General features: G+C 36.9%; 1 protein-coding gene across 1 annotated transcript in view; it reads left to right on the top strand.

The window, feature by feature from the left end:
• Nucleotides 1-4,461: 4,461 nt before the first annotated feature.
• PPP1R42 (protein phosphatase 1 regulatory subunit 42) overlaps nt 4,462-23,872 on the top strand; it is a gene marked incomplete at its 3' end in the record, with an annotated part of 41,888 nt that continues 22,477 nt past the window's right edge. The window contains 5 exon segments of the mRNA XM_081070806.1: nt 4,462-4,507; nt 9,395-9,612; nt 11,620-11,786; nt 12,652-12,790; nt 15,179-15,295. Coding sequence (XP_080926932.1) covers nt 9,484-9,612; nt 11,620-11,786; nt 12,652-12,790; nt 15,179-15,295 — 552 coding nt within the window. The 5' untranslated portion in view covers nt 4,462-4,507; nt 9,395-9,483.

Here is a 23,872-nt window from a genome sequence, read left to right as displayed (position 1 = left end):
GCAAATAAAACCACAATGAGATATCACCTCACCCCAGTCAGAATGGCTATCATCAAAAAGACAAATAGTAACAAGTGTTGGAGAGGCTGTGGAGAAAAAGGAACCCTCATACACTGTTGGTGGGAATGCAGACTGGTACAGCCGTTATGGAAGGCAGTGTGGAGGTTCCTCAAAAAATTATGAATAGAATTACCATATAACCCAGCAATCCCTCTCCTGGGTATCTACCCAAAAAATTTGAAAACATTTATACATAAAGATACGTGTGCTCCAATGTTCATTGCAGCTTTGTTTACAGTGGTCAAGACATGGAAACAACCAAAATATCCTTCGATAGATGAATGGATAAAGAAGTTGTGTTATATATACACAATGGAATACTATTCGGTAGTAAGAAAAGGTGAAATAGGACCATTTGTGACAACATGGATGGATCCTGAGATTATAATGCCGAGTGAAATAAGTCAGACTGAAAATGCAGAGAACCATATGATTTCACTAATATGTGGTATATAAACCAAAAACAATAAAAGAACAAGACAAACAAATGAGAAACAAAAACTCATAGACACAGACAATAGTTTAGTGGTTATTAGAGGGCAAAGGGGGAGGGGGACGGTAGATGAGGGTAATGGGGATCAAATATATGGTGATGGAAGGAGAACTGATTCTGGGTGGTGAACACACAATGGGATTTATAGAAGATGTATTACAGAATTGTACACCTGAAATCTATGTAACTTTACTAACAATTGTCACCCCAATAAACTTTAATTATGAAAAAAAAAAGAAAAGAAAATGGGAATCATGTCCCAAATTTCTAAGTAAATCTTCCCTCCTTCAAGGAATTTTCCATTGCTGCCTGTATTAGCTATTTATTGCTGCATAACAAATTACCCCAAAACTTCGTGGCTTAAAACAATACATATTTATTATTTCACAGATATCATGGGCCAGGAATTTGGGTCCTCTGCTTCAGGGTCACTCACAAGGCTGCAATCAAGGTGTTGGCCAGGGATGAGGTCTCGTCTGAAAGCTCAACTGTGGAAGGATGGACTTCCAAGTTTAAACCGTAGTCGTTGCCATTCAGTTTCCTGTTGGACTTGAGGCTCTCAGTTCCTCACTAGCTTTTGGATAGAGGCCGTCCTCAGTTCCTTACCAAGTGAGACTCTCCTGAGTGACTGCTTGCTCTATCAGCAAGCACAAGCCAAAAAAACAATAGAGAGAGTCTGCTAGGAAGACAGAACTCACAATCTATTGTAACCTAATTGCGGAAATGACAGCTCATCAGCTTTGCCTGATTCTATTGGTTGGGACAAGTCATTAGGTCCAGCCCACACTCAAGTTGAGGTGATTACACAAGAGCCTGAATACCAGGAGGTGAGATCACTGAGACCATCTTAAAAGTCTGCCTACCTTAGTCACTAATACTTACCAACTTACAGGGTCAAGACAAAAGGAGGAGTTAACTCCAATAAAAGCTAATTTTTCTGTACAGAACTATGTGATGACATACATGTCTAGGCCCTTTAAACTGTTGCTTTCTCAATGAAAGTGACTGATCATTAAAGGGTTTGCTTAGTGCTTCACACAGGGCTGTGTACCATGTACTCTAGAAGGTCAAGAAGTACAAAAAATGTACAAAGATATATACAAAAATTTTTGAAATAAAAGGGGTATTTTGTCTAGTTACTGGGAAACTCTAGTGAAGACTTTGTAAAATGTGCTTTTTAGCATGATTCTTCCAAGTGTGCCTTTTAAAATGATTCTCAAGGCTTCACTTTTTTTTTTTTTTTTTACAAATACAAATTTCCCAACATCTGTCAAAGTGTAACTCTTAGACTACATTACACTGAACTTACAAATGTGGCACTGAAAACAAGTATTTCTTGTAGTCTGCCAAATTTCTGCCACATTGGAAAATACACAGACGATTGTTTAACACTGTGTGCCACTAGACAGGAATTATATTTCACATCTTAATGAGAAAATACTTTCTCTTAAGCTTAACTTGTTGCATGAAAAAGTTAATTAGTAATTCAAGCATTTAAAACTATTTTAAATACCAGCAGTCACAAAGTGATTTTCAATTCCACAAAGAGCAGGATCCAAATGAACTTTCAGAATATAATTTCATCATTTTTTAAAACCTAATGACTAAAATAAGAGAAACAGTCATAATCCCACCACCAAAAAATAACCACTATGATATATTTCGGCGTATAGACATAGGTATAGATCTATAGATCTACATCTAAGTCTATACTTGTAGATCTTTTTAGACATTTAAATGTGTATATAATTTTACCACAAATGAGACCATACTCCCTCTTATAATGATATATGAAATTGTTAAAAAATAAAGATTAACTGAGTAACTGATTTCCAATGAGGCCTTGCTACACACGTTCCTGGCAGAGTTAACTGAATGCTACCAGAGTCATGGGACAGCCCTGCATACATTGCCGAAGCTCTTGTTCCCTAGCGAATGACCTATAAAACAGATGACAAAGGGCATCTGATTTGTGCCATAGTGTTTTAGCCATATTATTTTGACCATTTTTTACTTCTCCATACCTTCTATAGCTTTTTATTGTTAGGCAACTCCCTCCTTAAACTCTTTCTCTGGTGTCCACATCTAAAGTATTAGCTCCTGAATCACTGAATTATTACTTATTCTCAGAATCTCACTTATGATGAATCTTGGTCTGACATCTTAACCAGCTTTGCTTCCCTCTTCCACCCAAACTAGTTGGCATAGTTACTGACTTGCTGTATTTCTCTTTTCCCTACTTTTCTCCCTCACTACCATTTATGGCCTTATAGTTTCAATGATTCTTCTATTCTGGAAACCTGAAATCTATCTCACCTCACACTTACATGTGTAAACCAACACATCCACTTCTCCTCAAATTACTTGACATCTCTCCTCTTTTTCCACTATTATTCCTTTATCCAGGAGTTATCTTCAATTTCTTCCTCCCGTTTATCCTATCGGATCTCTCCCTATTAAATCATGCTTCAAGATACCTCCTCAATTTGTTCATTCCTTGCCACTTTCTTTGCTTTCACTCTAATCTAGGCCAAAAGTGCCTCACAACTGGACTTTAGCAACAATGTCCCTAATGGGATTAGGGTTCACCTGTCCCCATCCCTCGGCCCCGCTTTATAGGCTACTCACTGCACCCATCAGTGATAGATAAGCAAAGCGGATCTGAGCTTGAAATCAGGGGCTCAAGGGTAAACTCCCTCTCTACCACCTCAGATGCAACCTTCCACATATTTCTGTCTTGTCTCTAGGTCTGGAAGTTTCCTCATCTGTAAAATGGCAAACTGGCCTGTCCACTTGGGCTTTAGGTTGCCTTGTAACTCTAACAATCTCCTATTTTCATGTTTCTTTGCTCAAGGAACAATGACAACCTTTCCAGCATGCCTCTGCCCCTCCAAGATCACAGCTGTTTCCCACTGTTTCCCAGCTTGCACTGTCCCTTACATCCAGATTGCTTATTTTATCATATCCCTAACGAGCCCCAGTCTTTCCCCTGTAAATGTCAGTTCCTTGTTTTATAGTTCTTCTCCTTCATTTATAAATTATTCATTTATGGAGTGACTGCTAATCCACAAAGTACTTTGCCAGGTCCTGGGAATAACGAGGTTAAAGACATCATCCTTGCCCTCGGAGAATTTACCATTTTATTGGAGACATGGGTAAGTAACAAACATATAGCAGTGTGGTGACTGTTATACGAAAGAACTTAATATATAGCCTAGCTGTTTGGGGGCAGAAAGCAGCATCACGGAAGACTGAGGGCATAAAAAGGCTTCAACAAGGATGTGCTAATTACAAGCTGAGTCCTTCCATCTTAAAAGGGGAAAATAAGAATTAAGAAGGAAAGAAAGCGTGTCCTATTGGTACCCTGAGGAGGGGAGAGGTGAGGTGCAAGTTCGTTAGAACAGGGCACCGTGGGCCAACACCCAGGTTGGAACCCTGGAGTACAGAGGGCAGGAGGCAGGCGGGGAGGCTGGTCATGATGAATGGACGGGAATGCAACCCCCCCTACGGAGTCTGGAGTTTATCTGAGGAAAGAGTGAAGTACGGGCTGTACTTTGATTTAGACACTTTGTTTCCTGGTCTGTTATTGGGAGAAGGTGGTTGGTTTGGGAGCACTTGAAACGTTCAATACTGATGCGAGGAAAATCCAGTAGGGGGAAATGGTGGCCTGCCAAAAATTGTCCTGGCTACTGGTTGGTCCACTAACACGCAAACGTGGCCTCATCAAGCTAAATGCCTTCCCTCACACCCCCCCTAGGGACCCCCATCAAACTCCGGCCGCCGCGTCACAGAGACAAGACCACCACCATCCCCCCACCCCGAGGCCACAGGGGAGGGCACTTCCGGAGACATCGCGAGATTTCCCGTGAGCCGCGGCCGGACCGGGAGCGTCCGGTCGCCTGGCAACCGCACGCGGGCGGCTGAAGAGTCTGGCACTGGGGACCTTGACCAAACGTGAGTTACTAACTCGGCTCATCCAGCGACGGGTGAGGTGCCTTCAGGGGAAAAGCGTGGGGACAGAGGAAACTCCAGCGTCAGGTTTCTCAAACTTGCCTGCCAGTAAGACTTTCCTGGGGCACTTGTTAAAATGCAGATCCCTGACCCTTATCTCTAGACATCTAGAATTTCTAGAAAAACAGTCTGAAAGTCTGTATTTTATTTTTTTTTTATTTTTTTTATTTTTATTTATTTTTTTTTTTTATGATTTATGCCACATTTTTTATTCGAATTTTAAATTAATGCACAGTACAGTTGACTTTTTGGGGGGGTGTACGGTTCTATGAATTTTTTTTTTTTAATTAATTTATTTATTAGTTTCAGGTGTACAAAACAAGGTAATACTTAGACGTTCATCATTTATATCCCTCATACTGTGAACCCCCCTCCCCCCATCCACTATCCCTCCGACCTCACACTGAACCATCACATTATATATATAAAATTATAGTTGGCATTCATTAATGTTTAGCTTCTGATGTACAATGCCATGATCAGGTATCCACAGTATCCCTGAGGTGGTCTCCCAAATAGGACGCATGTCCATCGGATACCCAACAAAATCTTTACAACATTATAGAATACCTTCCCCAAATTAATTTTCAAAAGAAAAACCCTGAGGCCATCTTGTGGTTACCAGCTGCTTCCAAATCCCTTCACCTTTCCCCTTATCCCCAACCCCCTCCCACACACCCATCTAACCACTCTCGGTTTTTTCTCTGCGTCCCCAAAACTGAGAAAGTCTGTATTTTAAAGAAATGGCTATAATCAGGCAAGGTGGGGAAACAGCGCTGGAGGAGACACGGTGGAGGGGTGGCCGCGGAGCTGCGGGAGCGGGACTTGGGTTTGAAAAGGAGACAGTAAGAGCGTGGGCCATTGGGAGCATCTGGAAGCCACTGAGCCTGGGGCCAGCTAAGGGAAACGTACCAACTGAATTTGGAAACGTCTACCACACCTAGCCAGTAGGAGCCCCAGGAGATGAAAGCCAAGGTGTCCACCCACGTGGTTCCCAGGGCGCCTGTAGAGCAGCTCTAAGCTGTCCCCCACCGGCCGGCGATCTGGCCAGTGAGATATCCTAGCAATGGAGCCCCGAGTAACAGAGGGATCTAGTAGGGGGAAATTATGAAAAAGCAGGTTCTCAAACTTTAGAAAACGAACCTCTTTTAAAAGAAAATCAGGGACACCCACAAGGGTTGACAACAATTATTTCTGTTATAATATTCTAAAATGTATCCAAATCCAAACTAGGTTCAGCTTAAACTCCTGAAGCTTATACTTTTTCCAAAACAAACTACAATGCCAATGAAGTTTAAATTAATGTTATAATAACAAGATAAATGGTGGTGTTTTGATGAAACTAAGTCCTCTTTCAGGGATCGGACTGCTACCATGCAGGTTCCTTTGATTTAATAGTCTCTATTGTGTTACGGGTTGATTCAATTCTCTCTCTTTCTACATCCAAGCCCCTGGAAAGTTTTCCTAAAGCTTAGGATGAAGTCCATTGACCTGCCCTTGGTTTAATAAATACTTCTTTAGATATTATCTAAATTATCTGAGAGAATTCTAATTATCTTTTCTAATTATCTAATTATCTGAGAGAATTACATTTATTTCTATATAAACATCAATGTGTATACTGGAACCTAGAGACAAAATCCATTTATAGAATAGTCATTCGTGAGGATTCAGATATTTCAAAGTTTCTCTGTTTTAGCCTAGGTTAGAAAGCATAACCTAAAGCAAAAACTCATGTGATAGCACTTTTAGGGGGTTGTTATCTCAGGGAAGCAGGAGGGGCGGGGAATAATGAGACAGAGATGGAGGGAGAGCAAGTATAACACAATATGTAACCCAGAAGACCACAGCATGTTTTCGGAAGGACGTTTTGAAATGGTTGTGACTCCTAAAAATCCATAGGGTTGGGGTGGGGAGAGAGAATAAATCATTCATAGCTCTGATCTCCCAAGAGTCAAAGTCACCCCACAAGGCATCACGTCCTTCAAAGTACAGGGTCACTCCTGCCTCAGCTATAAGGGAGAAACCCTGGGGTCTATAACCTCTTTCAGATGTGCATTTCACCACAGTTATCAGTGTGAAAGAGATATATGAAATTTCGAGAAAAAGTTCTAAAATTTTAAAATATAGGCCCAAAGAAATATTTTTAAATGTACAGTCCAGAAGTAGCCATCTTTAGTTTTAAACCCTAAAGAAGCTCTTGCAAATGTGCTAAGATGACATACATATACCATAAAAGCAACACTGCAAAAGCAAAAGAAAAATTTAAAAATTAAAAATTAAAACACCCAAAGATCTATCATTAGAATAAATTTCTTACAGTGGAATATTATATAGCAGCACAAATATTCTAGAGCTGCACACATCAACTCTGATGATTCTTACAAGCAAAACATTAAGCAAAAAAGAAAACTGGAGTCAGAATAATGCCACTTATGATGTGTAAATATGTAAAAAAAACAATAGTACATGTTTAGGTATACATACATTTGTAGTAAAAGTATAAAGACATGAATATGGGTGTCTGAATTTAAGATAAAATCTAAAATAGGAGAGTAGAGAGGGAGAAAGTTATAGAGGGGTTCCAAATGTATTTGTAGTGTTTTATATTTTAGCTGACTTGTGGGTCCATGGGTGTGGTGTTATTCTTTACACTTTTATGATGATATATTTTGTGAAATATTTTTAAGACAAGATTAATAAAAGTGAGCTACAAATAAAGAAACAAAAACTCATAGATACAGACAATAGTTTAGTGTTTACCAGAGGGTAAGGGGGGACGGAGGATGGTAGACGAGCGTAAAGGGGATCAAATACATGGTGACAGAAGGAGAACTGACTCTGGGTGGTGAACACACAATGTAATATATAGATGCTCTATTATAGAATTGTACATTTTAAACCTATGTAGCTTTGTTAACGATTGTCACCCCAATAAATTTTCATAAAAAAGAGAAAAGTTAGCTTTACTTAATTAGAAACTTTGTTCAGAATATTACTGTTGTGTTTGAAATTTGATCTGTAAACAGTAATCCTTTATGTCCAGCATACCACACAAACAGGTGTTTGGTTGGTGAATCCAATGAATCCCAGATTCATTGAAATAATAATGCTCAATGTTAAACTGTGTTTTTGTTTATATTTTTGATAAAAGAATAAAAGCACAATTGGAGAAACTGGGATATGTATCGCTTAAATAGCTATACTTCTGGAATGGTTGTAAGAAATAGGTTATCTCAAACTTATGAACAACATATGGGTATCTTACATACAGCAATATTTTATTAATAGCATGTTCCCCCTATTTAACAGCCCTAATATATTCCAGTGCAAAGAGTGAACAGTGTTCACCGTATCTGTGAACAAATCCGCAGAATAATAAGGATAGATAACGTTTTGATCTATGTACCAGGCGCTTTACAGAACACTGTTATGCATGATGATCATGTGTCATCCTCACAATATCCCTTAGAAGTAGGTACCATTATTACCCTAACTTTGTAAGACACTAAGGAAACATGCCCAAGATTGCCTAACCAGTGAGCAATGAAGCCAAAATTTTATCTCAGGCAGTCTAGACTGAGAAATACTACATTATGTTGCCTCTTTATGGATTATACTTGTAGTAATATAACAAAATTTCAAAGCCAGCCCCATTTTCAAGTATTTTGCACCACTGACCTATGTATACATTCAAGGTTTTCATACCATTTGTTCTGATTTGGGGATTTAGTAAATATGATCACCATGGGGACTATGGAAAAAGGAGCCAGGAAACATGGTCTCGTTACCAACTGTCACTAACTTGAGCAGTTTGAGACAAATCTCTGGGCCTTACTTTCTTCAAGAAAGAGCACTGGATGACATTCCTTGAGGTCTTTTTTGACTCCAAGAGAGAAAACTAATACTTTAAAAGGTGCTCACAACTAGTGACATCAGCATCATGACAGAATGAGAAGACTCCTTTGATTCTCCCCTTAAACTTACAAGTCAGACAACTATAATCCAACAAAGGATCCCCTACTCAACACACACACATGCCTGAAAAATCCATGCGTTGGGACATCTGAGTCATTCTTCACAATGACATGGAAACAACTTTAGTGTCCGTTGACAGATGATTAGGTACAGAAGATATGGTACATATACATAATGGAATACTACTCAGCCATAAAAAAGATGAATATTGCCATTTGTGACAACATGGATGGATCTGGAGAGTATTATGCTAAGTGAAATAAATCAGATGAAAAAGGACAAAAAATGATTTCACTCATATATGGGATATAAAACAAAAAGCAACAAATGAACAAACAAAACAAAAAAACTCATAGATACAGACAACAGAATGGTGGTTACCAGAAGAGAAGGGGGGCAGGGGAGAGGACAAAATGGGTAAAGGGGGACAAATATATGGTGATGGAAGGATGCCGACTTCCGGTGGTGAGCACACAATACAGTATGCAGATGTTGTATTATAAAGTTGTATAACTGCAATTTATATAATGTTATTAACTAATGTTACCCCAATAAATTTAATTTTTAAAAAATTAAATTAAAAAAGATGACCACCGTAACAGTTCAATACTATAGCGAGAGAAAAATTTAAGAGTAAAAGTGAATGCGCGTTGTGTATTTAATTAATTTTGGTATTTTAAATTTTTTTATAAAAAGAATTAGGTCTGTAAACTTGGAAAATAACCTAAATGTCTCTAAAAATGTCTATGCCCTAGCTTATCAAATAGTTTTATATAAGAAAAAGAGTACGTCGAAATAATTTTTCCTAAATTTCTATGTACATTATATTCCTTTTTTTTCTTTAATTTTTAGAAAGTTGGGCATGAAACAATACCTAAACCTGCTTCTTGACATGGCATCAGATCAGAGCTATTGCTGAGAGTTTGATTTATAGAGAAATCATGGTTCGTCTAACCTTGGATCTCATTGCCAAAAACAGCAATCTTAAACTTCGTAAAGAAGAAACCACTTCGCAATACCTGAAGAAAATAACTCATATAAATTTTTCAGACAAAAACATAGACGCAATTGTGAGAACTCTGAAATTATTTTCTATTTTTATATAATTAACAATGTAAAGTTTAGAAACTGGTGTCAGGGCATACCTTCTTATTAACTGTATTTTTATTATACTTATTAACTACATATTCATTAGCCAGCTTTATATTGGTGTTTGATTTTAATTTCCTGCTTGGGATGGTAAACTTATTAAGTCTATAAAATATACCTGTGTGATAGTTAAAAACTCTATAGTGTAGCAAACTAGATTTACAAGCATATTTTGGAAAACAATTTCAAAGATAATTACTTAGGTATAATTCCAGAACCTTGGAATATGAATTGTTTTAACATATCAAAATATTAAGAATTAACTATGTGAGTACAGTAGTTCAAAACTTTAACAGTGACATCTTTTTTGCACATAATTTAACTGGTTAGATGAATGTAGGTTATACTCTGTCACATCAGACAAGACTGTTTACTTGGATATACTCTGAAAGTACATTTTCTCTGTTTTAAGCCAACTCTTGGCTTTAATTTGGGAAATTTTAACGGCAACAATAACTCATCTAGGCCATTTGTATTGATATCCATTGCCTACAATAAAATGCTCAAATATATATATATATGTATATATATATACACACACACATTATATTATATACATATATATTCATATATATATGGGAGAAAATTTCTCGGAAACATATAAGATACATGAGGGCAGGGATCATGTCTATTTTCTTCATATCACCCTAAACCCCCCCATCTAATACTGTGCCTGACTCATATTAAGTGCTTAAATATTTATTGAGTGAATGAATGAATGAACAAATAAAAAAACACCAAAGCCCCAGTCAAAATTGTCCATTAAGACAATTGGTTTTTTTTTGTTTTATTTTTTACAGAACCCTACTCAGCTCCCATTCTACGTCATATATCCCTTTCCAGTTTCCTGTGATCCTTCTTCGTATGAATTCAATTGCCAAAACCCCATGTTTCTCTTTTGTTGCCCAAAGCTCTCTACCTCCTCGCACCATATACAGGCTGCTTTCTCCAGAGCCTCCATTTAATGTTCTTTGGCCCCTCACAATCAATGTTCCTTCACTCTGGACGACCTTTGTTAGGAAGAAGACAATTTGGTGTAAAGTAATTCACACTAAGATAGGAATAACTTGTAAATTTAAAGTTCCCAAGATGTGGCTGCACTTTAAGAGTTCTTAATGAAAGCCGAGATATTTTTTGAGCAAAACTTCACTCTCTCTCTTGCCTACTTAGCCTAGGCTGACTCTACCACCACACAAGAAATGACAGCCTTTAAAAATACCTTTAATTATTTTCTTATCTCAAAAGTAATTGCTGTTCATTTGTATAAGTACATATAAAAGAAAAAAATTAACTTGTAATTCTACCATGCAGAGAAAACCACTATTAACATTTAGATAATGTCCCTCTATTTTCTAGGCATATATTCGTATAATTTTACATCAGTGGGTCACTGAACATACTGTTCTCATTTTATTATCAGATATACAAAATATTACTACAGAAACTTTATTATATAAAGTATTTAGTAATATTTAGTAAATATTACTAAATGCTTCCCTTCAGTAGCATTATCATAGTTTCTTTATTAATCTATTGTTCTTGAATATCTAGATGACTTCCAATTTTCAGTATTATAAATCACAATCGTTTACTTCCAATCCTACAGAAAGATTAAGCCATAATTTATAATGTTGGAGCAGTAATCTATTAAATGCTTCAACTTCCAGAGGAGCCTAATTGCTTCCATGTAAAATTGCTTGCACTGGGAAAATCTTAAATACAATTTTATTGATATAGTTACAGAATACTAAAACCTAGAACTAATTTTGTAATCATTCTAGTCTTGTTTTGACTGTGCTAAGAACAAAGAAATACTGTTCTTTTATACTAACCTTATTACAGAATGACTAAGTGAAAAACTTTCTTAGAAACAAACTTCTAAGTTTTCAATAGAAATTAAGTACGACTTGTTTTTGTTTTCCTTTTAGGACGACCTCTCTCTTTGCAAAAATCTTAGTGTTTTATATTTGTATGATAATCGTATTAGTCAAATCAATAACTTGAATTTTGCCACAAACCTGACCCACCTGTACCTACAAAACAATTGTATTTCATGTATGGAGAACCTCAGGTCATTAAAGAAACTGGAAAAACTGTAAGTCCTTTTTTTTTAAGGTAATGTAATTGCCATCATTACAGTAATATTTTTACACGCAGATATTTCTATTATCTGCAGTTTTGTGGAACAGGCCTCCATTTTTATTCTCTTTTAGTATTATTAGTACAAAATAATTGTTTCAAATGTAATGCCTGACAATTAGTGTTTTAGTAAGCCTGGTATGCTTTCCTTTTGCATGAGACGAATTGTCTTAAGGGCTTACAGGTATACTAAAAACACCCTTATGTAGTAGGCTCCCATGGTGCAAGTTTCCATGAAACAAAGTCTGTGCTTTTCAGAATCACACATCTCAAAAAGGTAGGGTCACAGAATTAATAATACTGACGTAGATTTGATTGTTAAAAGGTATTTACTGCCTATGATGATTTAAACAACAAAGACTGGTGGATACAATTTCCCCAGATTGTTAGAACTATCAGTGCTTCCAAAATCCGGCCAGGGGCCTCAGAATAGGGAGATAGGAGTGAGGTGGGTAGTGCTTATTAAAAATGCAGATCGCTGGGTTCCTACCTAAAGAGCCAAATCAGAATCGCTGGGAGTTCAGCCCACAAATCTTCATTTTTAAACCCACAACCCAGGTGATTCTTCTGCACTCTAACATATGAGGAGCACCGGTAGATAGATTAACAAGGGCTATTCTAATTCTCTCACTTAAAAAAAAAAACATACTTTTTAGACTACGTTATGTGTAAGTATCATATAGATAAACCTTTCATTGATTCAATAACATTCTGCATGTATAATTTTCACACAGCTCAATGATTTTGTTATGTTTTTATCATTTTTACAGACCATGATGTTCTTATAATGTCTATTTAGAATTACTTCCTATATTTTGCAGGTATCTGGGAGGCAATTATATTGCTGTCATAGAAGGCTTAGAAGAATTAAAAGGACTAAGAGAGCTTCATGTTGAGAGTCAGAGGCTTCCGCTTGGAGAAAAGCTTCTCTTTGATCCAAGAACTCTTCATTCTCTGGCAGTAAGACCACATTTGAGTATTCTGACAAAGCATATCATGATCAACAGTTATAATGGAACAGGAGGGTGGTGATGGTATATTTGCACATTGTTCATACTCTGCATGTTTATATGGCCAACTGAGAGTTCATTTGAGGGCTAACACTAATTTTCCCACATAATTTCTCAGAGACTCAGCAGCTATAAAGTGGGGATAATACCTGCCTTAGGGCAACTGGAAGGATCAAAAGAAGGATGTTAAAAGGTGATGGAAACTTTAGGGGCAGCTGGATGGTTCCGTTGGTTAGAGCGCAAGCTCTCAACAACAAGGTTGCCAGTTCAATTCCCACATGGGATGGTGGGCTGTGCCCCCAACAACTAGATTGAAAATGGTGACTAGACTTGGAGCTGAGCTGCATCAATTAGATTGAAGGACAATGACTTGACTTGGAGCTGATGGGTCCTGGAAAAACATACTGTTCCCCAATATTCCCCAATTAAAAAAAAATTTTTTTAAAAAGGTTATGTAAACTTTGAAGTTCTAACACAGATGTTAATTCATTCATAAATTAGACCTTGGTGATGATCATGACTCAAAATTTTAAATTTGAGGGAAAAGCCTAAGGAAAGAGATGTGCACAATTATTTGGCAAATTTTAAACAACCTATAGAATCATTACTATAGGTAAGTCATTTTTCTCACTAGAGTCAGATTCAATTGTAGGTTGCACTACAGACAATTCTGCCTCATCAGAAGCAGGTGGATCTGGAAGCATTGAATTTGCTGCTCCGGCTGTCACCTAACAATTGTTCACATCACATGATGGTGTCACAATGAGTTGAGAAGCCAGAGGGCACCACGCTAATCTTCAAAACAGGATTTGTTTGGATACGCTACCTTCAATTTGGGGGCAAGGGGCGGAAATGGAATGTGGTTGTTGCATTTACAGATTCTGTTTGTTTTATTTTAGAGGGCCCCAAAACGGAGGGCAGTATAAAGTTTCTGAACCAAACGTATAAAAATTAAGGGATAGTGCTTTAAATTGGGGGTGGGGGGTGGGGGTGGAGTGACCTGATTTCTATCCTACCCCTCTGTCCTCCCCAGAGAATCAACTGTCTCAGCCCAACCTCAACTGATCCAAGACACCAACCCCACTGTGGGGATGGCTAGTTTTATTACAAAACGCCACTGAAAATATCTTTGCTTACTCAATTTTTGCATGTATTCAAGCAGATTCCTAAATTCTAAATATAAGGCATAATTTTTTAAGCTGTATTTCAAGTCTTGAAGAGTGTCGGGAAGTATGTTCTGTATATATTAACTGTGTGTGGACACCTGGGTGGTGTCCACCTTAGATTCCTGGACCTTAGATTATTTTTTTGTTGTTATAAATTTTATTGGGTAAAAGTGTGCTTCTCCAGGTTTCATCAACTCCAAGTCATTGTCCTCCAATCCAGTTGTGGAGGGTGCAGCTCAGCTCCAAGTGCAGTCGCCGTTTTCAATCTTTAGTTGCAGCGGGTACAGCCCATCATCCCATGAGGAACCGGCAACCTTGTTGTTGAGAACCGCGCTCTAACCAACTGAGCCACCCGGCCACCCCTTTGGCAGTTCAGCGACAGCTCGTTGTCTTCAATCTAATTGTGGCAGGCGCAGCTCACTGGCCTATGTGGGAATCAAACCGGCAACCATGTTGTTCCAAGCTTGCATTTTAACCAACTGAGCCATGCGGTCACCCCCAGGCCTTAGATTTTAAGATGGCTTTCATTTAATATTGTCCTAATCCCTATTTATGTCCTCATTAAGAGCTGATGTTGAAATTCTTGTTAAATAACTAATTATTATCCTAAGTGGCTTCTGAACATATGAAACGTCAAGAGAATCCTATATATAGAGAGAAAGCTAAAAATAGATACCAGCTATTCTTTCATTCTTGGTCAATGTTTCCTATTTTGAAAAACTAAGACAAAAGCAATTTCTTCCTATGTAACTACATATTTTAATGATATTTAACACAAAATGAAACTTGCTTAAACTGAAATAAGCACACTTTCTACATTATGTTATTTGTTTATTGGGGCACCTTCTTTCTTTGCTTCTTGATTCTTGGCTTTTTTCTATAAATTTCTCTTATATCCTAATCAAACTTATGAAAAATAGTAAGTTATATCACAATTACTATAGTTCTAAAAGTTCTATCTGAAAAAAAATATGCCATAGAGACAAAATCTCCATGCCTTTTTTATTTTCTTGCCTAAAGAATAAAACAGCCTGAACTGATAAATCTTAAATTTTTTCACGGATTAGGATTTCTGGTTCCTATATATAGTATTTAATTAACTAATTAACTAATTAATTAGTTAATTAGTTAATAGACTATTAACTAATACCAATTTAATTGTTTTCTTACAGAAATCCCTCTCTATATTGAATATCAGCAATAATAATATTGATGACATAAGAGACTTAGAAATACTGGAGAATCTTAATCAGCTCATAGCAGTTGACAACCAACTCCTACATGTGAAGGTAGTGTAAAGAAAAATTAATTTTAAAATATTTACATGAAATTCTGGTTGAAATAGCATAAAATGTATTACTTTTAAAACTATTTTGGATTTTTTCTAAAACTAGCTTATAAATCTCTACTTCTTAATGTATTGATTTGCATAATTCTGCCCTCTTACCTGGTGTTCCCCTCCATACCCAATGCCTCCATCTCTCACCAACAGAAAAAAAGTTTCTCTAAAAAAGAAGTATACGCTTTTTTTCCTCTCTGTTTTATGTTTCCATCAAATGTTTCCCTCTAGAGACTAGATTTATTGTCCCTTAATTCTAATCTGTCAATGAATGAGTTTCTAGTAACTGGGACTAGACCTGAACTCTCTCCTGGCTGTTCCTTCTTAGGGAAGCACCTTGAACTTGAACTTGTTCTAATTTGCACTAGCTGTATTCATGTCATGTTATATCATATCATGCCATATTCATTCAATCATGTAATGGACACCTACCTATTTGTCAGGCACTGGACTACTTGGTGTAGAACGGAGGAAGGAAGGATATAGTCCCGGGGCTCACAAACCCCCCAGTCAACAAGTAACATGAACCTTGGAGAAACATGTTCTAGGCACTGGGGATACCATGAAAAATAACAGAGACAAGGTCTCTGCCCTCAAGGAGCTTACATTACAGTGAGACAGGAGAGGGAACGGCCAGAAAAAGAATAAGCAGAAAAGATTGTGAAAATGCTACAAAGGAATTAAGTAGGACATAGTGGAAAAATCAGGTTATCAAGAAAGACCTCTGAGGAAATGACATTTATGCTGAGATCTAAAGGATGAGAAAGAAATCTGTGCAGAGAGCAAGGGAAAGAAAATACCCAGCATAGGGAAAAACAAACACAAAGATTCTACACACTTTAAACATAAAAATATCTAAAAGTAAAATGATGGGGAAATATATGCAATACAAACACAAATAAGAAAATTAAAAAGCTGGAGTGGCAATATTAATATAAGACAAAACTGACTTCAGGACAAGAAATATTACCAGAAATAGATCAAGAAAATTTTATAATGACAAAAAGTGCCAATTAGTCAAGAAAACAACACTCCCCAATATTTATGTACCAAATTAACAGAGCTTCAAAATGCATGAAGCAAAATGACAGAAATAAAAGGAGAAATAGACACATCATAATTATAACAAATTTCAACACTCTTCTCTCAGTAGTTTATAGAACAAGTAGGTAGTAAATCAATAAGGATATAAAAGATTGGTACAACAAAGCCAACCAAACCAATCTAATTGACTTTTACACAACATTCCACCTAACAGCTGTTGGAATATTCATCAAAATAGTCCATATACGGGGCCATAAAGCAAGCCTTGAAAACTTTAAAGAACTGAAATTATACAAGTATATTGTTTGATCAAAATGGAATTAAATCAGAAAGAAAGGAAAAATATCTTTAAAATCTCCAAATATTTGGAAATTTAAAAACACACTTTTTAATAACCCCTGGGTCAAACAAAGAATTACAAGGTAAATTAGAAAATAATTAGACTGACCAAAAATGAAAAGGAAACATTTGAGGGCCAGCCTGGTGGCTCAGGCGGTTGGAGCTCCATGCTCTTAACTCCGAAGGCTGCCGGTTGGATTCCCACATGGGCCAGTGGGCTCTCACCCACAAGGTTGCCAGTTCGAGTCCCGCGAGGGATGGTGGGCTGTGCCTCCTGCAACTAGCAACGGCAACTGGACCTGGACCTGAGCTGTATTTTCCACAACTAAGACTGAAAGGACAACAACTTGACTTGGAAAAAAAGGCCTGGAAGTACACACTGTTCCCCAATAAAGTCCTGTTCCCCTTCCCCAATAAAATCTAAAAAGAAAAAGGAAACATTTGAATATTTGTGTGATGCAGTAACATCGTAGCATAGAGCTTTATAGCTCTGAATGGTTATATAATATTAAAAAAGAAAAATTATCTAAGCTTCCATCTCAAGAAGCAAGAAAAACAAATGCAAATTAAATTCAAAGTAAGTGGAAGGAAGGAAGTAATAAAGATAACAGCAGAAATTAATGAAATAGAAATACAATCAATACAGAAAAATCAATGACACCAAAGCTGATTCTTTGAAAACATAAAGTAATAAATTCTAGGTAGGCTGATCAAGAAAACAGAAATTCAGAAGTTATCACTACAGTTAAAAGGATAATAAAGGAATTTTGTGAAAGACGTTATGCCAACAAAGTCGACAGCTTAGATAAAACAGACAAATTCCTTGAAAAAGAAATTACCAAACCTAACATGAGAAAAAGTAGATATTCTAAATAGATATGGATCTACTAAATAAATAATCATATTTATAAGTAAAATCCTTTCCACAAAGAAAACTCTAAGCTCAGATGGCTTCTTTGATGCACTCTATCACACACTTAAGAAATTACACTAGATCACTGCACTGTACACCTGAAGCTGAACAATAATGAATGCCAACTATAATTTTACATATATATGTATATATATGTATGTATATACTTACAAGAAGCGGAGTATAGCATTAGGAATAGAGACAGTGGAAATGTAATGGTTCTGTGCGATGTCAGAGGGATAGTGGATGGGGGCGGGGGGTTCACACAGTGTGAGGGATCTAAATGATAAACGTCTAAGTATTACTTTGTCTTGTGCACCTGAAACTAATAAAAAATAAAATTACACTAATCTTATGCTAACTCCTTCAGCAAGTAGGTAAGTAGGGAATACTTTTCTATTCATGTTATCCAGCTAACATTATCCTATCCCCAACAATATTCCAGGAAAACTACAATGAATTAAACAAATAACAATATCCCTCATGAACACAGAACCACACGTCCCTACCAAAATATTAGCAAATAAAATCTAGCAACATATAAAAAGGTAATCCATAACAACCAACTGAGATTTATCCCAGGAAGGAAAGATTGGTTTGACATTCAAAAATCAATCTAGTTCTCCAAACAAAGTAAAGGAGAAATATTATATGATAATCAATAGATGCACTAAAAGCATTTTTAAAAACTCAACATCTATTTTTGACTTTTAAAAATGATCAGCAAAATATAAATAGATGGGAACTTAACCTGATAGCTGATATTCATGTAAAATCTACAGATAATACCATATTTAATGATGAAAAACTGAATGCTTTCCCCCTCAAGAGTGGGAATAAAGCAAGGAGGTTTCCTGTACTTTATAGTAGAGAGCTCAGCCAGTACAATAAGGCAAGGAAATGAAACAAACAACACTCAGTTTGGAAAGGAAGAAATAAAACTGGCTTTATCTGCAGACTACATGATTGGGTACCTATAAAATCACAAGAAATATACAATCTACAAAAAGCTATTAGAGATGGGGGGGGTGGGGGTTGACACAATGTGAGGGATATAAATGATAAAAGTCTGACTATTACTTTGTTTTGTGTACCTAAAACTAAAAAAAAAAAAAAAAGCTATTAGAACTTATAGAGTAAATTTGGCAATGCTATAGAATACAGCAAGGTCAGTATGCAAAAATCAATGCTCACACACTGGCAATGAACAAGTGGAGAATATTTTTTTAAATACCATTTACAATTCACATCAAGAAATATGAAATACTTAGGGATAAATTTAAGAAAATATGTGCAAGAGCTGTACAATTAAAACTACAAAACACTGTTGGGAGAAATTAAAGAAGACCTAAATAAATGGAGAGAGATACCATTTTTATGGATTGAAAGACTCTATATTCTTGAGGTGCTAATTCTTTCCAAATTATCTTTACATTCAACACACTCTCAATCAAAATCTCAGAAGATTTTTTTAAAAGAAATCCTAATTCTAAAATTTATATGATAATGCAAAGGACTTAAAATACCTAAACAATATTGCTAAAAAGAATAATGTTGGAAAACTTACCATACCTGATTTTGTGACTTTAATGTTACCATAATCAAGACAATCTGGTATTGGCATAGGATGGACACAGAGATCCGGGAAACGGATTAACAAGTTTATCAATAAATCTGCACATATGTCCAATTGATATTTTTGCAGCGGTTCCAAAATAATTCAATGAGGGAAAGATAATCTTTCAATAAATGCTGGTGGAATAACTGGATATCCAAATAGAAAAAGTGAGCCTTCACCTTTTATACCATGTACAAACATTTACTCAGAGTGGATCATATCCAAATTTAAGTGCTAAAATATAAAACTTCCAGGAAAAAGTAGTTTGTACAGAAATCTTTAAAAGAACACAAAAAGCGACTCATAAAAATTAATAATCTAGACCATCAAAATTTAAAGCTTTCGCTCTCTTTAAAAGACATTATTAATGAAACGGTAAACCACAGACTGAGAGAAAATATTAGCTATTGTGTATCTCACAATTTTTATCCAGAATACAAAAAGAACTCTTACAACTGTATTTAGTAAGAAAACAAACATGTTAAAAAATAGGCTACAGATTTCAACAGAAACTTTACAAAAGAACATATACTAATGGTCAATAAACAAGAAAACATGCTCAGTATCATCACTCCCTAGGGAAATACAAGTCAAAACCAAAAATGTGATACCACTACACACCCACGAGAATGGCTAAAAGTAAAAAGACTAACAATACCAATTTTTGATGACTATGTATGTGGAATAACTGGAACTGTCACTCATTGCTGAGGAAGTTTAAAATGGTACAACCTCTTTGGAAAACAATTTGACAGTTTCCTAACCAAAGTTAAATATGCACTTACCATATGACTCAGCAATCACATTCTTAGGTATTTACCCAAGTGAAATGAAAACCTATGTTCATACAAATACCTGTATGCAAATCTTTATACAGTAACTTTATTTGTAATTTTGGAAACAACCAAGTTTCCCTCAAGTGGAGAATGGATACACTGTGTTCCCTGCAAGGGAATATCACTGAGCAATAAAAAGGCTTAAACTACTGATGCACACAACAGAATGGACAAATTTTTAAAACATTATACTGAGCAAAGTAAGCCAGACAGAGTATATACTGTCTGTATGACTCCATTTATATGAAACTCTTGAAAAGTAAAAAATGTATACAGTCATAGCAGATCAATGATTCCTCGATGGGAATGTGAAGAGATTGACTGGAAAGGGCCATGAGTGAATCTTTTGTGATAATGAAAACGTGGTCTTGATTATGGCGGTTGTTATATGGATGTATATGGTTTGATCATTTAAATGGATACATTTTGCTGTATGTAAATTATAACTCAATAAAGTTAATTTAAAAATAATATTAGAAAATTTTCAAAACCAAAGAACGTGAGTTACCAGATTGAAACTGTCTCCCAAATGCCAGCACAGTGGATGAAAATTGACCCACTCCCAGGTCCATCCTTTCAAGTTTTTAGGATGCCAGGATAAAGAGCTCCTAAAGGCTCCTACAGAGAAAAAGGGGAACAAAGAATTAAGAATCAAAATGGAATCAGAATTATCAGACCCTTCAATCTGGAAGACAGCAGAAAAATATATTCAAAATTCTGAGGTAAAATATATTCTCAATCAAGAGTTATATACTCAGTCAATTCTTCAATTATTAAGTATAAAGTATTTTTAAACATGCAAGCTCTCAAAAAAAATGTATGTCCCGCATGCCCTTTCTTAGGAAGCTCTTGGAAAATGTGTTCCACCTAGTTTGCTCATTTATTCTGTTCTTTAGATTCCACATATAAGTGAGATCATGTGGTATTTGTCTTTCTTTGTCTGACTTATTTCACTTAGCATAATGTCCTCCAGGTCCATCCATGTCATTGCAAATGGTAAGATTTTGTTCTTCTGAATAATACTCCAGTGTATAAATGTACCACCGTTTCTTAATCCAGTCATCTACCGATGGGCATTTCGGTTGTTTCCATGTCTTGGCTATTGTGTATAGTGCTGCAATAAACATAGGAGTGCATGTATTTTTTTGAATTAGCGTTTTGGATTTCTCCGGATAGATACCTAAGAGTGGAATTACTGGATCATAAGGTAGTTCCATTTTCAGTTTTTTGAGATACCTCCATACTGTTTTCCTTAGTGGCTGCACCAATCTGCAACCCCACCAGGGATCCCTTTTCTCCACATCCTCGCCACCCCTTTTGTTTGCTGATTTATTGATGATAGCCATTTTGACTGGGGTGAGGTGGTATCTTACTGTGGTTTTCATTTGAATTTCTCTAATGATTAGTGAGGTTGAGCATTTTTTCATATGTCTGTTGGCCTTCTGTATGTCCTCTTTAGAAAAATGTCTCTTCATGTCCTCTGCCCATTTTTTAATTGGGTTGTTTTTTTGGTGTTGAGTTGAATGAGTTTTTTATAAATTTTGGATATCAACCCCTTATCAGATGTGTCATTGACAGATATCTTCTCCCATTCAGTAGGTTGCTTTGCTTTGATTTTTAAAAATCTAGTTTTAAAAAGAGTGAATGATTGGTAAGAAACACCTGGTTAATATAATTCTGTTATCATATATCACCATATCCCCCAGTAGACTGAGAGCCTTTAAGAGAAAGGAATTTCTGTTAATTTCAGGATTCCCTAGATCTCAGTCCAGTGCCTGGTACACAGTAGGAATCTACTACGAATTTATCAAATGAATGAATACAGGAGCAATAAAAGAAATATTGAACTATCTGGGGAAGAAATGCAAACCATTCAGCCACTTCCCGAGGCTGGGATATGCCAAGAGTTGCTTTTCTCTCCCATAGAGAGAAGATATCCAGGGAGTGAGGCTGAAATATCAAGTCCTTTTACTTCCAGCAAGAAGACACAGCAATTAAAAATGCCTAGATGCAGAAGTTTGCATATAGTTTGCCTGGAGTTCGCTTGCAATGTACTTTTGTGGTCTATTTGAAATCATCCTCTGAAGGTTTAACCAAAGGACATGTTGAAGTTCAGTGTCAGAATACTAACTTGTTTCCCCATATGTATTCCTGGGGTCAGATCTCCATTTTTTGGCTTTAATTTTTCTAGTCTTTATGCTCATTGATTGAAGTTACCCCAAAACTGCTGACACCAAACCCTGTGCCACGGGAGAGAAAGCTCAACATGCCATACAGGTCACTGACATCCATCCTAAGAGTCTTCAGCAGCAGACAGCTCTGTGCCATGGGGAAAAAGAAGTGGCCATCATTAGCAAATCCTAACAAAACCCCTCTAATTAGCCAAGGTTTTAGCACAAGAGCAGCTGCTTTGATATGGACAAGCATAGGTTCCTCAAATGCACCTATAGAAAATACATGAAATAAGGTAAAAGTGAAGAAATAATGGTCCCTGAGGTGGTTAAATAACTTTGAATCTTCCAATCAAGATTCTGGTTTGAGCAGTGAAAAAGAAACAGATTTACGAAAATTGAAAAGGAACCCATGGAACAAGGAAAAGTACTACCATGGCAACTGAAATCCTGGAGCTCTGGGAAAGAAATCATAAGAAAAGGAAAAAGAAAAGAGACTCGTATCACTGGGAAAATAGACATTCCCCAACGATGCCCAGGCCCTAGCCGGCTGAAGGTCTTCACAGAGCGGTGGCTACATGAGGGGCCAGGCACAGGATAAGGACCTAGAGGACGGTGGCTGGCTGACTGGCCTCTGCCCTTCCTGCTATCTGAGATTTCATTCCCTTCCCTCTCTCACTTGTACAGACCCACAGCTAGCAAGTACTTTTCCCCCCAAGATCCTCTAACCTTTCCTCATCTCTCCTGTTTCCTAATCCAAAGCTGGTCCAGGGCAGAGACCTGGGGCAAGAGAGGGAGAAGGGGTGAGGGTAGCGAAGGAGGAAATCAAAGATAAATCCTGTCTTTCCTCTCTCTTTCCATGTCTATAGCCTCTCTAATCAGCAACTTTTTCAAAATGGTTCCATATAATTTTTCCTTCATAATTTCTGTCCTGCTTTTAACCTCAGATCCCTTTATTCATGCATGATTGCATTCATTTCATCGTACCATTCATTCAAAAAAACATCTACCATGTGGCAGCACATGCTAGACAAGGGAGGAGACAATAGTGACCAAAGGAAAAAAAAAAGATATGGTCGCTGGCCTCAAAGAGCTCTTAGCATTGAGGGGAAGAGAAACATTAAGCACATAATCATCCCAAAACCATGTAAAATTGCACCTGTGGCTACTACTACAAATAGAAGTATGTGGCTCTGGGAGGCTATAACAGGGGAACTGGCCTTGGTTAGGGGGCTCAGTGAAGGTTTCCCTTAGGAAGGGACGTGAGAACAGAAGAGCTTACCAGGTAAAGAGAATAGCATGTGCAAAGGCCCTGGGGCAGGTGATGGATGAGGGATGGCAAGGATAAGAGACAGGAAGCAGGAGAGTGAAGGTGGAGCATAGTGCATGTAGAGGCTGGTGGGTAGAAGGTGCATAGGTCATGACAGAGAGTTTTGTCTTCATCCTAAGAACAACGGGGAGCCACTGAAGGTGTTTGAGCCAGGGTGAAGTAAGTACAGATTAGTATTTTGCAAAGACCAGGAGGGCTACAGTGTGGAGAATGGATTGGAAGAGGCCAACCAGTCAGGAAGTGAAAGATAATGGAAACTTGAATGGGGTTGGGGTG

The sequence above is a fragment of the Rhinolophus hipposideros genome, assembly GCF_964194185.1.
Source record: "Rhinolophus hipposideros genome assembly, chromosome: 13".
Lineage (NCBI taxonomy): Eukaryota > Metazoa > Chordata > Mammalia > Chiroptera > Rhinolophidae > Rhinolophus > Rhinolophus hipposideros.
Note: the sequence above shows the minus strand (reverse complement) of the source record. Positions and strands in the feature narration are given on the sequence as shown.